We start from the raw sequence: 16,981 nt of genomic DNA on the forward strand, positions 1-16,981 counted from the left end.
CTAAAATTAATGGTCTAGATTTAATTAAACTAAAATAAAAACTCTTACCACAATTAGAATAATTAACTACTTCCATATATTTGCTCTCAAAATATATTTTTACGATCCCACAATTCTAAATCTACATTATATTTTTTCTAAATATATTAAAACTTTTCTTTCTTGGCATGAATATATTTTGGCCGTGAATCATTGTTATTTTTTTTGCTACCTTTTTTCTATCCCTCAATATTGAAGCTTATCTCATAGGTATATACTCACCTTCTCATTCGAAGATGGAAAATTAGAAGTAAACTTCAACCTATGAATTATGATGATATAATTAAAGAACTTTATAAAACAATATTTGTCAAATAAAAAATAAAAGTCTGGCCTAACATATTTTTAGTAGTACGAGCAAATTAAATTTAAGCACACAACTTTATGTTACTCTATCGCTTTATAGGAGTTGTGGCCCATTCAAATTCAAATAGAAAAATAAATATTATGAATGAAAAAAAGGATAGACATGAAAATATTTAAGGCACGGCAAAAGTTTACTCAAGGAAAGAAAGAAAAGTTTTTAATATATTTAGGAAAGATATAAGGTAGATCTGGAATTATCGGATTGTAAAAATATATTTTGGAAGAAAATATATGGAAGTAATTAATTATTCTAACTATGGTTAGAGTTTTATTTTAGTTAATTAAATCTAGACCATGACATGTGTCATTCATCCAAGCAAAAACTTGGAGAAAATGGAGAGAACATAAATGAAGAGGAGCCGGATCCGGATTAATTCAACTCAAAATGAAATTGTTACTTGAGAATAATCCTATATTTTCTGTTGTAATTACTTCACATCCATTCTCCATTTTCATTCTCCTATATTTATGATGACAAGTACAAAAAAGATAACTCGTAGCTTTAAGATCTCTTGAACAAGAGAGAATTTAGAGGAGAAGCAAACTCTTTCTCCCTGGACCATGAGAAATTTTCCGAAACAAGCAAATCAAATCAGAACAATTTTTGTATATATGTATCTGTTTGTTGAGTTTTGAGGGTACAGTGTCTTTCTTACATTAGTTCTGCATCAAAAGTTGAATCAATCAATATAACAAAATTCTTCCTGACAACATCCTTGCACTCCGCATGTGAAATAACCATAATATATGGACATCATTATCATTCCTTTAATCAAGTTTCCTCACATAATACTTGTTCTACAAACCATAGAAGAGAAGTGGAACAAACAAATACAGTGCACTTATACATGCCTAGTTTCTTTTATAGGACAAGCCCGGAACGGAGCAGCTATAACTACTGAAAATAAGTGGGAACAAGTTGACATTACATCATGCAAGATCGCTGTCTATGAACTCATGTCATCCTTTGCTGTTGTGAAAACGAAACCTGATTGTGCAGCAGGACTCCCCTCATTAATATCGGTTCTCATACCCCTCTTCGGTCCACCCAGCTCACGTGCTGCACGGGTCTCCTCTACTATGTCACTTGGCATTGTTAACTTCTCCTTGATGGAACCTGTTAGATTCCCCATAGCACTATATATATTCCTTTTTGCCGTACTTCCCCTGTGTTCAACATCAGAAAGCAAAGGGACTTAGTTATGGTTTCAGGACTAGCAACACAATTAATTAGAGCCGGCAGGTTCAACATGTCCAGCTAAATCCATTATTTTTGGCTCAAAATATGGATGCATATGCATAAAAATTCAAAAATCTATACATGTCTCTTTGCATGTTAATTTAGAAACATTTAACACCAACTGTCTTTATACAATGCATAAACATATTAATCAGAGACAAGGAAAATAGTGTCACCTAGCAGCTGCTGTTTCTTTATCTGCCTCGGCTCTCTGTCTAGACTCGTCCTGGATTCCTTCTTCTTTGAGCTTAAGATCTTGCATCTTCTTCCTTGCATTCTCCTCTGTTTCTTCGTATAGTTCCTGCACTATAGACAGATTATTTCAAGTACTAAAGCTGATCATAATTCATACATCATAATTTTCTACAAATGTCTGCAGAGGTGAAAACATATTCCTGAATACTTCAGGAAATGTCACATGTTAAAGTTACTTACCCCTGCAGTAATGGAAAGGGTCGATGCACACAGAAAGAAAGGAGATTTTCCCTTCATATTCCTCATTATCCACTACACATTTATAAATATTATAATGAGCTTCATCCTTTGCAAGTCTCACGTGTGTTCTTGTTGCGTTTTAAGAAACATAAGCAGCATGAAGATTGAAAAATGATTGAAATTGATTCTTAAAATTTATTAAGCCTAGGGCTTGAAATAGCCAACTTGAAACAGAAATCCGCAAAATATTATTCAAAAACCTATCTCAACAACCTAAACTATCTAACAAAAATTTAAGTCCAAACAATGTAGACTCCACCTACAGCTAAACAACTTATCATTCTAGCAAAAACAATCAGCAGTAATAGAAGCAATATTCAATAGTTCTACTGCATAAAAACCTTAGCAGCGCATAAGTCAGTGGCGGACCCAGGAATTTTGAGTTCGGGGGTGCTCTATTAACTATTTATATTTATTTCCTTTATATTTTCTATACAGCTATACACTCCGTGACTGAGTTTAATGGGTGCTGGAGCACCCAAAATTTGCACATGGGTCCGCCACTGGCTTAAGTAGTAGACAGTTTTGTTTTTCCGCATATCAACTTTATCAGCACTTAAGTAGCTTGGACAATACAGAACTACTAAACAAACAAAACGATGTAGAAATTCAAATTCTAAAGAGTTGAGAATTAAGATGAAAGGCTAAAGGAGAATAAAACCATTAAGGTCTTACCTTTGGTTCCTCCTTTTTTTGTGCTTCACCGGCAGCCTCTTCTTTTTTCCCTGTGAATAAACCGACAGCTCTTCTAGCAGCATCAGCGGCTGAATCTTTTAGCTCAGAGATCTTACTGAAACTAGTATCCTTTCCTTCTACAGCTTTCTCTGCTGTATAGTCCTTATACCCAACTGCTGTATCTTTCGTTTGCTTTGCTTTATCAGCTATTGAATCCTTGCACTCTCCTGCTTTTTCTGCACCATAATCCTTATAGTCACTGGCTTTTGCCATGGTAGCTTCTTTCGCCTCCTTAGCTTTCTCAGCTGCATTGTCCTTATATTCACTGGCCTTCCCCATTGTCGAATCCTTCGTCCCCTCAGCTTTCTCTACAGCTTTGTTTTTAAGTTCAGTCGCTTGTCCCATAAACGAATCCTTTGTCTCCTTTTCTTTCTCCTTAACATCACTCGCTTTTCCCATTGTGGAATCTTTGGCTTGTTTTGCCTTTTCTGCAGCAGAATCCTCCATCTCCTTCGTCTTCTTTTCCGTGTAATCCTTGTACTCACCCACTTTTTCTGCTGCCTCACTTTCTCTTGTCGTCTCGGTTGTGTCATGAGACTTCCCACTGATCGTCTCTTTAACAGACTGAAATATGCTTCCGATTACGCCAGTACTTCTCTGCTCATGCCCCTGACTGTATGGAGTTTCTTCGTGCATGATGCTACCTTTCACACTTCTAGCCTTGTTTACATCATGAAGTTCATTAGCTGCTTCCCTTGCAGCTGCCTCCGCTCTTTCTTCCTTAACTGCTTGTCTCGAAGCCATGTTTTTCCACTCCACAGCTGAAAAGGAACCAAGATATTCTGCTTTAGTTTTCATCAGAAGGTGGATCTCACATTCGAGAATCACCAAAATTTGCAAAATTAGTTCTAATGTTTTATTCAGAAGTTCATTTCTGATGTGTTTGACATCTCCAAAGCTCAAACAATGTAAAAGTTGCAAGTGTTTATGGTTATGAGAAATATACACCTAAATAAGCATCTGTGTCTTTTTGGAGCAACTGGAGAAGTACAAAGAACTACTATAACATTTGTGCATATACACAAGCAAATGTTGTCTTTTGATCGATGTTGTTCCAAGATAATGAATTGGCTATGGTCAGTTTTCATTTATTTGATACAGACCCATATTTTTATGGGTTCAAGTATTAAAAGAATAAGGGACATAGGTTTAAAAAAATGATGATTTGTGCCCTTTATTTGAGTCGAGAAACCATTTGCTTGATTTTGTTGTTAAAAATTAAAAAAAAAAAAAAGTGACGTTAGTAGGCTATTTCCATAATTTTCTCAGCTTATTTTACCAAGTTCAAGACATCATTTCACCCCCTTGAAGTGCTTGGCGCATCTTCACGAAGAATTGTCATCAGTTACAACTTTCTACCATGAATGCTTCAATCTTATCAAGTTCTAATGTGATTCTCTCCTAAATATCCTAGTATAACAGCATAACAATATGTTCAATACTATATGTAGTTTGATGCAAGTAGGATTCTTATCATATAATCACTCTTATCAGCTTTTGCTAAGTCTTAAAGAGATTTCTATTTGTAACGTTCCCTGAAAGACTTGTTTTCTAAAGAAAAGCTAAATTATGTGTGTTGTAGTAAAGTTTGCAAAGGGAAAACATTGAACCAAGTCATTGAGTACATACACTAGACAGTAAAATGCAAAAGTAAACAAGAAAGGAAAAAGCATCTTACCTGTTAAAATTCAAACTTCAAATTGAACCGAATTGTCTCCTATATTCTTCCCTGGATTGTTTTCTGTAGTTTATGCAATGGGATTTTGTTGAAAGGTTTTGAACATTATAACTTTTGCATACGCATTTGGAACCATGAGTCATTCTTGCAGTTTCCAAATTCTCCCCATGTCCACATGTGTCGTATACGTGTGAGCCAAAGAGGCATCTGAGTTTCGGGAACATCTATTTGGCATTTGCTCATAAATCTATATCTATATCTATATATAATAGGAGAGGCAAAATGATATGATGGCAAGTGTCGTCACTAGAAAAATCCTATTTAAAAAAATAATAATTAAAAGACGAAAAAAAATGAAATAAAAAACAAAAAGAGAAAAAAAATACAAATTCACAAAAAACTGTAAAAAACTGCAAATTCATAAAACACTACTCAAAACAGATAACTGCACTACTCAAAAGTGGCGTTAAAATTAAAGCCCATATTAACTGCTCGAAAAAACCGCTTCTCTCACTAATAATCTTCACTCTCTCTGGGTCGAAACGGAGATTTCTCTCCACTGGTAAACAAATAGCCATTTGATTATGAAGCATTGGTGTTAAATGAATATATGCTCCAGAACTTCTGCACAGCGAAAGATTTGTCAAGTCTTTTTTTTTTTTTTGGTTGCTTTGCTGTTCAAGGGAATTCGGTTACAGGAAGTCTATCTCATGTTCCATTCACCATCTCACCCTTTTCTTTATGCTTGGCATGATCTGATTCAGATTGATGATATGTTACATTTTGCAGGTTCAAAATATCCAAGAATTTTGTGTTGTGGAGAAAACAATTTCCAGTGACAAAACAAGGAAATTAAGAAGAGATCAAGTGAGAGCAGACTACTACTCCACCATATTCTTCTCGTGCGTTTGTTTGAACGGCTAATTATATGGTAAGATAATACATTAGAAAGTTGCTAATACAATAATATTTCTCAAAAAGTTTGATCAAGTTAAATTTATCATTATATCTTGGGATACATTGAAGATGATCTCGTTTCCAGAGACTTTGTTGGTGACAACAGGTATTACTTTGTTCAGTTTTACTCAAAAGGGGGTATTTTAATTATTAAATTGCATTTAAATTAATGTGAAATTTTGGTGAAGGTCAAGCATTTTTTATGCAAAGCTGGAATTGCTTTGACCAAGAACTTTGTGGAACTTGTGTCATGGAATTATGGCAAAATGATATGAGAACTTCCTTTTTATTCTCCACGTCAGGTAACGTTTTTAAAATCTATTAATATCTGTTAGATTATGTAATTATTAGTCAAATATATTTTGTAATCTTCTATTTTAGGATAGCAATATGTTAGAATTATTTAGTCAAATTAGTTCCTAATTTGTAGCCTACAATTATGTAGTAAATCATGTATATCAACTCATTCAAGGGAACAAAAGAATCAAGGAAAACATTCTCTTACATAGTATCAGACTAGGTTCTCCTAAAAACCCTAGCATCCTTAAACCCTAGCCCTTGGCTGCCGACCCCCCCCCCCCCCCCCCTTTTTCGTTTTCCTCTCTTTCGGCTATTCCCCCTCCTCTTCTACATGGCTGACACCTTCAAGTTGCATCTTGCGACTACCGTCACCAATATCAAATCATGCATTCCTATTGTGCTTGACTACGAAGAAAGCCAATACAATAACTGGGCTACCCTCTTCAAGCTCCATTGTCGTGCAAACTTAGTCATTGACCACATCCTACCTCCTGCCTCCCCCACCGTGCCACCACCGGCAACTGCAACCGAAAAACTTGTTGCTAAGGCCCTATGGGAACGACTAGTTGACATTGTTCGGCAATGGATATATAGTACGATATCGAATGATCTTCTCAACACGATCATTCATCAAGAGGACACCGCAACCGAAGCTTGGGACTGTCTTGTTCATCTCTTTCAGGACAACAAATCGGCTAGGGATCTTTCTCTTGACGCAAAATTCACCAACACAAAATTGGTGGATTTTCCGAATGTGAAAGCATACTGCAGCAAGCTGAAGGTCCTTGCAGACAACCTTGCCAACGTCGGTCAAAAGGTTTCCGACGAACGACTTGTGCTTCGTCTTCTGCGAGGATTGTCGGAGGAATATAAAACTTTTCGCATGACAGTGCAGCACCGTACTCCTCTCCCATCTTTTGACGTTTTCCGATCGATGCTTGAGCTTGAGGAAGATAGCCATGCCGAGGACGCCATTCACGACTCCGACTCGAATGCTGCTCTTGTTTCCCACAATGTTAATCCTCAGAATTTCTCAGGAAATGGACAGCCCAATAATTTTGCAAATAACTTCAAAAATTGTGGGAATTCACAGAATCGTGGAAAGAAAAATAACCGCGGTCGCAGCGGCGGCAACCGCGGTCGCAGCGGCGGCAACCGCGGTCGCAGCGGCAATGGACAAAGCAGCGGCGGGGGCAGCCGCACCAATGTACAGGCATACCAGCCCGCCGCGTCACAACAACAGGGACCCACTGCCCCGTCGTGGTATTTTCCACTGTGGGCAGCTTGGGGCCAACAGCCGTGGGCCACTCCACCATGCCCGTACCCTACGGCTGGGTGGCAGCAGCCCCGTGGCTGGCAGCAGTCGCATCCAGCTCCTTCGCAGCAGGGAGTTCTTGGTCCTCGTCCTCCACAGTCGTTCTACTTGTCAGCCTCGTCATCACATGGTGGGTATGCGCCCACAGATATTGATCAAGCTATGCACACAATGTCGTTGAATCAGCCCGATGACAAGAATTGGTACATGGACACCGGAGCCACATCTCATATGACCAACTCCCAAGGTACTCTCTCTTCTTATTATCAATTGAGCAAAAATAATGGCATTGTTGTTGGTAATGTTAACATGATTCCAATTCGTGGTTATGGTCATACATCCCTTCAAGAAAATCCCTCTTTAAAACTGAAAAATGTCTTACATGCACCTAAACTCATCAAAAACCTTATTTTCGTTCGTAAATTTACTATCGATAATATGGTTTCTGTTGAATTTGATCCTTTTGGTTTTTATGTGAAGGATTTACGGACGGGGAGCAAACTCATGAGATGTGAGAGTTCGGGTGATCTTTATTCATTCTTCAAAAATTTTCGAGCCATCTCGTCTTCCGCACCATCTGCTTTTAGTGTCATCTCTCCTCTTATCTGGCACTCCCATTTAGGTCATCTAAGGGATGTTATTCTTAGTTCTTTACGTAGTAGTAATTTGATTGAATGAAATAAGGCTCGAAACAATGTTTGTCATTCTTTCCCTCTAGGGAAATTAATTAAATTGCCTTTTTATGACTCTCTTTCAACTACTACTATGCCCTTTGACATTGTTCACAGTGATTTATGGACTTCACCTGTTCTTAGCTCTTCAAGTCACAGATATTATGTTTTATTTCTTGATAATTACACTAATTTTCTTTGGAATTTTCCCATCAAAACAAAGTCCCAAGTTTATAATTGCTTCATGTCTTTCCGGACTTTCATTCGCACTCAGTTTGAAAAAGAAATCAAAACCTTTCAATGTGACAACGGGCGTGAATTTGACAATGGTCCTTTTCATAAGTTTTATGAACAAAACGGGATGCTTTTCCGCTTTTCTTGTACCAACACTTCCCCCCAAAATGGTAAGGCGGAACGGAAAATTAAATTCATCAATAATTTTGTTCGTACACTCCTTTCCCATGCATCTATGCCCCCCTCCTATTGGCATCACGCCTTGGCCATGGCAACGTACCTTCACAATATTCTCCCTTCTAAACTCTTAGCATATAAGACATCCACTCACATTCTTTATCAAAAGAATCCATCCTACTCTCATCTCCGAGTCTTTGGCTGTCTATGCTTTCCTCTCTTTCCCTCCACACAAATTCATAAGTTGCAGTCTAGGTCCACTCCGTGTGTCTTCCTAGGATATCCTTCTAATCATCGGGGGTACAAATGTTATGACTTATCGAGCCGAAAAATAATCATAGCCTGGCATGTGTGGTTTGATGAAAATTCCTTTCCATTTTCACAAATCAATACTCCATCTCCTACCTCATATGAATTTTTGGATGATGATAATTCCCCATTGAGAATCCAATTGTTGCATGACCAGGCCACTGCTCCACCAATGTAGCCCCCTCCCTCTCGTGCAACCCACCCGATCTCCCCCGCCTTCTCTCCTTCATCGTCGACTGCCCAGCAGTCCACCTCCGCTGCCCCAACTGCCCGCCAGCCTCTTCATCCTCCTGCCACGGACCACACGGCATTCCCCCCACTGCTAGCTCCTCCCTCTCCCACGCTACCCCACCACGACAGTAGCCCCCCCTGCCAGCCCCCCACCCGTTCGTCCCATGACTACACGTAGTCAACATGGGATTTTTAAGCCCAACTTGAAATACCATAATCAAGCCTTAAGTGTCACTAACAATTCCATCTCCCCCATTCCTCGGAATCCCGTTACTGCACTTAATGACCCGAATTGGAAAAATGTTATGCAAGATGAATATAATGCTCTTATTGATAGTAAGTCTTGGGAGTTGGTCCCTCGTCCTCCAAATGCTAATATTATTCAGTCTTTATGGATTTTTCGGCATAAAAAGAAATCTGATGGTTCTTTTGAGAGGCATAAAGCCCGTCTTGTAGGTGATGGCAGGTCTCAACGGGAAGGTGTTGATTGTGACGAGACTTTCAGTCCGGTGGTCAAGCCGGAAACTATCCGTGTGGTTCTTACTATTGCTTTATCTCACTCTTGGCCCATTCACCAGCTTGATGTAAAGAATGTTTTTTTACATGGCAATTTGAATGAGACCGTCTATATGTATCAGCCTCTGGGATTCCGGGATCCAGCTCGTCCTGACCATGTCTGTCTCTTGCGTAAGTCTCTTTATGGTTTGAAACATGCACCACGGTCTTGGTATCAGCGTTTTGCTGAATATGTGGCAACCATTGGTTTCTCGCATAGTACATCTGACAACTCTCTCTTCACTTATTGTCGTGGAAAAGATATTGCTTACATCTTGTTATATGTGGATGATATTATTCTAACTGCATCTTCAGACTCTCTCAGACTCGGTATTATGTCCAAGTTAGCTACAGAATTTGCAATGAAAGACTTGGGTCCGTTGAGATATTTTTTGGGAATTGCTGTCTCCCGAGACAAAAATAGTCTCTTTATGTCTCAGAGTTCTTATGCAAAGGATATTCTTGACCGGGCAGGCATGTCACAATGTAAGTCTTGCCCCACTCCTGTTGACTCAAAAGGCAAACTCAGCGCTTCTTCAAGCGCCCCGTATGAGGATCCTACGAAGTATCGTCGTCTGGCAGGTGCTTTGCAATACTTGACATTCACTCGGCCTGACATATCATACGCCGTCCAACAGGTTTGCTTGTTTATGCATGACCCCGAAGTCCAGCATATGGAAGCATTAAAACGCATTTTGCGTTACATTCGAGGTATGATTGACTTTGGCACACATTTATACAAGTCCTCTCTATAGTCATTACTATCATATACAGATGCTGATTGGGGAGGATGTCCAGACACTCGACGCTCCACATCGGGTTATTGTTTCTATCTTGGGGATAACTTTATTTCTTGGTCTTCCAAGCGCCAACCTACTCTATCTAAGTCAAGTGCTGAAGCGGAATACAGAGGGGTTGCTAATGTTGTCTCTGAGTCTTGTTGGATTCGTAATCTGTTGCTTGAACTCAATTGTCCTATTAGTAAAGCAACTTTGGTCTATTGTGATAATGTGAGCGCCATTTACTTGTCTGGAAATCCGGTACAACATCAACGTACCAAGCATATTGAAATGGACATTCACTTTGTTCGTGAAAAGGTTAGACGAGGCGAAGTTCGTGTCCTACATGTTCCGTCCCGTTATCATATTGCTGACATCTTCACCAAAGGTCTTCCGCGCGCACTATTTGATGATTTTCGGGACAGTCTAACCGTTCGTAAACCTCCCGCTTCGACTGCGGGGGTGTGTTAGATTATGTAATTATTTAGTCAAATATATTTTGTAATCTTCTATTTTAGGATAGCAATATGTTAGAATTATTTTGTCAAATTAGTTCCTAATTTGTAGCCTACAATTATGTTGTAAATCATGTATATCAACCCATTCAAGGGAACAGAATAATCAAGGAAAACATTCTCTTACAATATCAATATTTACATATTGGTATGTGTTGTATAAGTTTTTTTTAATATCATATCAGGGATGGTGAAAGGATATTGGATGCTATATTGCAGATTTGGTACTCAAAATTGATACTACATCATATCAGGTAAACATAATTTTTCCTCCTCTTTTGAAATAATTTATGTATTATGGTTTCATGAGTTTGTGGTCGGATCTAAATGTATTCGGTAGCGTTCTCAGGATTTATTTGTTCTTTATCTAAGCTTTGCGGGTTGTTTGATTTTCACATTGTAGTTTTAGATTTGGATTATGCTTTGTCAGTGAGTACGACACATTGTAATGCGATTTCCACAAGGAATGTGTGTAATGTCTTATCTAATTTTTATCAACCTTCTGTATTTATGTTAAAGAGGGTTAAAATATTGATATTAATAGATTTTGTTTTGTCCTGTACTATGTATTTGTGCAAGCTTTCATTTTCTTTCAGAAAGTATATGAGAGATTCATTTAGCCAATTTAATTGGGAGATTCAAAGTAGGTTGCAGTACATGCGTGACAAAATGAACATCCAAAATGATGAATTGTTCTCCAAAAGAAATTGAATAAATAAGGACATGGGATGTAAAAAATATTCTCTGAGGTTGTCTATTAAGTAATGACATTGATTATGGAAGCTACATATGACTCTGCCAGGGGCATCTCTAGGAGTTGGGACATAAAAAATTATGATGTGGTAAATTTTGAGGAATAATCAGGGGTAAATTTTGATGATCATTTGCAATCCTATTATACTTTCTTCATGTCAAAGTCGTTGGGTCGTGTTAAACAGTTAGTACATACTTGCTTATGAGATGGAAGAATAACGTCGCTATAACAAAGGGATGACTGTTGAAAAAAATACACAAATGCGTGGTCTGGCTGAACCCACATTCGAGGTGATTTTTAAGATTTTACGTTAGCCTAATAGCCAAGTAAAAAGCTTTTACTTTTTTAAGCAACCGTCTGAATACCTCCTTCTTTGTAGTCTGCTCCATTTGAAGCCCATATGTTTAGTTTGTGTATATGTATAAGAAGATTTACACTATTTTTAATGTGTTTGTTCTTTAACAATTTTGTTTGCGTAATCTACCTTCTCATTAGCAAAATCACCATCAACAAGATGTAATAGAATTTGAGTTGATTATGTAGGACAAAAAGGTTAGCAGTCAACTTTTACTCTTAGTTCTACACTATGGTTTTAACTTTTAATGGCTCAAATTATGATCCGCTCGATAAAAGCTGCTGACATTGATGCATAAAAATAATGAAAGCTAAATATTCGTTATATCTTTCTTGTGTTTCAATTTACTGTTGGTTTATAAAGAAAAGGTGTATCTATTTTATGAATTATGCAGTCAGGAGTCAGGGCATCACGTACAGGAGGTCAGTGGAGAAGAATTAGGTCAACTCATTGCTAGAATTGTTGGAAAAAGAAGCAGCGTTTTGTGATTATCATAAGATCTAATCTCTGGATTAAATGGGTAGTCTATCTATTAAAATTTATATTTCCGCAGTAATTGTTTTCGTGGGTAACTCTATTGCCTTTTTGCTGAGAGTTCAGAGGTTTTTGCAAGATTTTGCTCATAATACTGAGCATATATCTATTGTAAATACACTGACCATATATCTATTGTAAATACTCCTGCCAAGATAGGTATATCAGATACTAGAACAGTAGTTGATGATGACCCAAATGTACAACCATCCGGAAACAAAATCAAGAGAATATTGAAGAAGGAGAAGAATAAAATTGCATAAGTTACTGTATCTAGAAGTCTTGGAGAATCATTATTTAGTCATGATTATGGTTTTTTTATTTCATATTTTGTTCCTAGGAAATTTCTTTTGGTTATAAGAAAATATGCTACTTATGATATCCAGGTTTCTGGTATGGATCAACTTTTGGGATGAATCTCTTATTTTATATCTTGCCTATACATATTTCATTAAATCGGCGTCTCATGGATATTTTGAAGCCGATTATACCTTATTGTTGTTTAACGGCTATCATACTGTCAACTAAAAACTGAGGATGTTGGCTGAATAGAAGTGAGAAATATGTTGGTCTAAAAATAATTATGGACTCATCCAATTGACAAGTCTTCATTGAATTGGATAATAGCAAACCAATTTGCAAGATTACTGTCCAGAAAACTTATAAAATGTTATCTAATCATCGAATTTACGATGATTAGATAACATTGGGAATGCACATATAAAATTGCAAGTTCAATGTCTTTTGATAATTCATTTGTTGGATTTGGGGGTAGTAATGAGCGGGATTAACAACACATTTTCGGAGAAAAGGCCCCACAACAGCATAGACCTGAAAGCAAATTATCAATCAGAGAAAGTAAAAGAGAAAGCAAAAGAGCTGAATTTGTGAAGATACAGGCCGTCATGAACATACCATATTTTATTAACAAGGCAACCGACACTTACCTTAGATGGCTTATACCTTCATTGGCTTTAAAGGCTGACATTTTCTCCACAATAATAACTTCAAATGGTCCATAATAATGAAGCCATTTCTACGGTCATACATTTGTTTTACCCTCATTAAAGACACAAATGATTAGTATACTGTTTGAAGAAATGATCAGTAATGAATCATAACAGCTACATATACCATAAAAAATGTTAGTCTCCAAAAAGATGAGAATATAAAATCTGCAATATGTCACACATGGTTCGTATTCAACTGTTTCTATTATCTCTTGCCGCTATTTTTTTCTTTTGAAACGATCCGCGCATTGCGCGAGTACGTATACTAGTATTATTAAAAGCAGAGAAAAAAGGCACCACATTAAGCCATGTGGCAGCCTAGAAAAAAGCCACATGTAACTTATTAACTAATTAATTATTAACTAATAACTAATTAACCAATAAAAAATCATTAAAAAAGGAAAGATGCTAACCGTATCAACTTTTGAATTTATTTTAAAACCCAATAAATTTCTTTTTACAGTTTTATGTTGAACGGTAACTGGTCAGAATCCACGTTTTATCCAACTGCACCATTTATCATCTGTATCCACATTCTCCAATTTCCTTTCATGTCTGAACTTCCATAAGATGAAGTCTGGACTGATTAAAGCCCTCACTGTCAGTAACAACTTAAATTTTATGCATTTCCCATTTATAGTTTGGGTATTTCATTCTTTATCTGATGGATTTTGCAGATGTTGCACAATTTTATCGTAAGTGCTGCAAAAAGGTCGTTTAACAATGATGGCAGATCGGCAGTACTTTTTCCTTTTCACTTGTGATTTGGTTTTCCATCTACTTATGTAAAGATTTAACTTTATTGGTTTAGATTTCCTGTTATGTGCAAATCTATGAGTTGAAGATCGTGTCAGCAAGAGCTTTGCCATAGTTTCTGTATGGTCCATCTATTTTTGGGGATGAAAATGAAATGTCCGAGAAGCGAGTAGACTTGAGGGTTTCGTGCTCTTCTCAGAACGTTATATTGCAGGTTTACAGTACTAATACAAGATTTAAAAGAATTGTAACTGTTTTGTAGGTTTAACTTAGTATCATTTTTAATTTTACACTCGGCAACAATTGTAGATTCTAATTTCACTTTCTATTTCATATTCATTAAACAAGTAGCACGGTCGACACACTTTCAAGATTGACATACTGAAGGATTAATACTTTGGTGTTTGCGGAAACCCATAGCAGTTTCTTTATCCTCGCCTGTTCAGGTTTAGAAGTTGCAAACTTAAAGAAAAATCTTGATGCCTTTCATGTAGGAAAAAGTCAGATGATCAATAGAGTGAACTAGTAAGAAACTACTTTACCTTGCCTCATAGAGTTGATCCTTTGAAAAAACTGCAATGGAATTTGCGTCAAGGATTAGCTAATTCTAATTATCTTAATTAAAATTTGAGCTTTAAAAGCGTCAGTATTCGTTTCTCATTCCACTGCTCATAGGGACCATAATCATGAATATTCTAATCGATTTATTAAAATGTAACTTTGAAGTTATATAGTAAATTTCAGGTATAAACTTCAAGTGCGAATGGCTTTAATTCTTTGTTGCTTTGGGATCGTCAAGCAACAAAGCTCATAGAGAAGTCTGCTACTCAACTAAAAGGACAGTTAGAAGAGGTATGTTATTTTTATTTTTTTTTTGTCCAGACTACTAAGATAAACAATTAAATTATAGGGTGTGGATGCATGTTTGGTAATACAGTATGATGTCCAATTCCCTGTGACTATTAGCAATAGTTGATTGCTTATAGATTGTATTATTCTGCTGAGAGAAGTGATAATTTGGCCGAGTTATGTGTGTTCGATTTTCTGCATCCATCCTTACAGCTTTGTATCGTTGTTGTAGTTTGATCATTCTTTAAGGTTGTTTTTTCAACTGAAATCAAAGGTAGCTATTGAAATTTATTTGATGAAGCTTTTTCTTATGCTCTCTGCCTATGATTTTGATCCTGATGTGTATTTGCTGACGCTCTTGAAGTTTATTAGCTGGATTTTTGTTCTTTTCATAAAGGGTGTTTTTTTTCCTAAATTTGTTCAAATATCTTTTGCTGGATTTTGGTTGATAACTAAATTTCCAAAAATAACAACCTATGAGTTGATTGAATTTGATAGGTTCTGTTTGTTTAGATTCTGTAGAGCACTATTTGATTAAATTGGTTTGATAACTGATAAGACCATCCGAAGAATAGATTTGTTAGATAATATCTCTCTTATTTTTGTGTATATGCTGCTGTGCAGTCCTTATGTTTGGGTGGTATAGCATTTTCATCTGCTATTTCTAATGAAGACCTGCAAATTTCCCTTTAGGTGCCTTTGTGGTTTCTCTTTTTGCTACCATTTACTTCGTTCAAGCTATTGACTAAATAAAGCCACAAGTGACTTTTGCTAAAGTTTGGTTAATTTTGAATTTGTTTACCTATGGGAAAACACTTTACAGTGATCCATACCGAATGCATCTTGGAACGGAGTTTTATCACTATAACACTATTCTTGTCCCCTACCCTACATTTTGTGAAAACTTATGTATGTAGCAAACAAAGGAAATGATCCAAATATCCCTGTGGGAAGCCATTTTACGCTTCTCAGTACCAAATGCATTTTGACAAGATACTAACATATGTATGAAATCATGATTATGCAAGTAATAATAACTTTTGTAATATGGAATTCCTTTTAATGTTAGATGAGAAAAGGGAGACCATAGTTTCATTAGATGTTGTGAATAGTATCTTTTCAAGGAATTAATAAAAGAATTGTCATATTAACTTATCAAATTTATATTGTTTGTAATCACCTTATATTAAGTGCTTATTATCGAAATGTACATGCTTTATCATAGGAAGGGTTGTTCCATCAAGATGTACAAGTTGGAAAACTGTTTGTTGAAAGATGTATTGGTATGTGATTAAATTGAATGTATTTTGGACATGGCCGGCAAAATAAATCATTTTCTGCTATCTTTTAACCACATTATTTTCCTTATTTGATTTTCCCCCCGTGGAGCCAATTTTTTATGTGAAGTTTATGAGCAAATAGTTCCTAAGAATAGATTGATATTTCATCTTATTAGTAGGTTAAGGTACAATAACTTTGGTAGTATTCGTTGTGGTTAATGATTAGTGTAGGAAATCAATCTGTAATCTGTATTGATGTATGATAGTCAATATATACAAAGTAGGTATCTAACTGTCAACATAATACTAGGCTAAATTATAGGACCTAATTACTATACATAAGGAAAAGATCACGCCTAATATACATTTGCTAATTATGAAAAGATTATCCTAATATTTACGTTGACTATTTCATAGTCTATCACACCCCCGCAGTCGAAGCGGGAGGTTATCGTACGCTTAGACTGTCCCTGAAATCATCAAAAATTACACGCGGAAGACCTTTAGTGAAAATGTCTGCAATCTGGTAACGGGACAGGACGTGAAGAACACGAACTTCTCCACGGGCAACTTTTTCACGTACGAAATGTATATCCATCTCAATATGTTTAGTGCGTTGGTGCTGAACTGGGTTACCTGATAGGTATATGGCACTAACATTATCACAATAAACCAATGTAGTTGTCCGGATGGGACAACGAAGCTCCAAAAGAAGGTTTCGAAGCCAACAGGACTCAGAGACGACATTAGCGACCCCACGGTATTCGGCCTCGGCACTCGACTTAGACATAGTAGGTTGCCGTTTGGATGACCATGAGAGTAGATTATCGCCAAGGAAAACACAGTA

The 16,981-nt window shown here is 36.8% G+C and overlaps 1 protein-coding gene and 1 long non-coding RNA gene across 3 annotated transcripts; one reads left to right on the top strand and one right to left on the bottom strand.

The window, feature by feature from the left end:
• Window positions 1-1,135: 1,135 nt before the first annotated feature.
• Window positions 1,136-4,701, bottom strand: LOC132606253 (embryonic protein DC-8-like). 2 transcript variants are annotated; one of them, XM_060319661.1, is made up of 4 exons: window positions 4,554-4,699; window positions 2,816-3,636; window positions 1,822-1,946; window positions 1,136-1,572 (listed from the first exon to the last, which is right to left on the bottom strand). In XM_060319661.1, the coding sequence occupies exons 2-4, from the start codon at window positions 3,617-3,619 to the stop codon at window positions 1,353-1,355; spliced, it is 1,149 nt and encodes a 382-aa protein (XP_060175644.1). In that variant the 5' UTR covers window positions 3,620-3,636; window positions 4,554-4,699; the 3' UTR covers window positions 1,136-1,352. The 2 variants fall into 2 exon arrangements, with proteins under 2 accessions (XP_060175644.1, XP_060175645.1); XM_060319662.1 differs by having other exon boundaries at window positions 1,384-1,572; window positions 1,822-1,951; window positions 4,554-4,701.
• A 130-nt stretch (window positions 4,702-4,831) lies between these two features.
• Window positions 4,832-12,491, top strand: LOC132606254 (uncharacterized). Its single transcript, XR_009569651.1, has 6 exons — window positions 4,832-5,115; window positions 5,343-5,484; window positions 5,580-5,616; window positions 5,699-5,812; window positions 10,782-10,850; window positions 12,100-12,491. It is a non-coding gene; the product is annotated as an uncharacterized LOC132606254 (long non-coding RNA).
• The last annotated feature ends 4,490 nt before the right edge of the window (window positions 12,492-16,981 follow it).

This window comes from Lycium barbarum, chromosome 8, assembly GCF_019175385.1.
Source record: "Lycium barbarum isolate Lr01 chromosome 8, ASM1917538v2, whole genome shotgun sequence".
NCBI lineage: Eukaryota > Viridiplantae > Streptophyta > Magnoliopsida > Solanales > Solanaceae > Lycium > Lycium barbarum.

What these genes read in the sequence shown, in the direction of transcription:
- LOC132606253 (XM_060319661.1), bottom strand. Translation starts at nt 3,619, where the DNA reads ATGGCTTCGAGACAAGCAGTTAAGGAAGAAAGAGCGGAGGCAGCTGCA. An exon ending in AAAAAAAGGAGGAACCAAAG is followed by an intron (nt 1,947 to 2,815) that starts GTAAGACCTTAA and finishes TCTATAGTGCAG; the next exon opens with GAACTATACGAAGAAACAGA. An exon ending in AAAGAAACAGCAGCTGCTAG is followed by an intron (nt 1,573 to 1,821) that starts GTGACACTATTT and finishes TGTTGAACACAG; the next exon opens with GGGAAGTACGGCAAAAAGGA.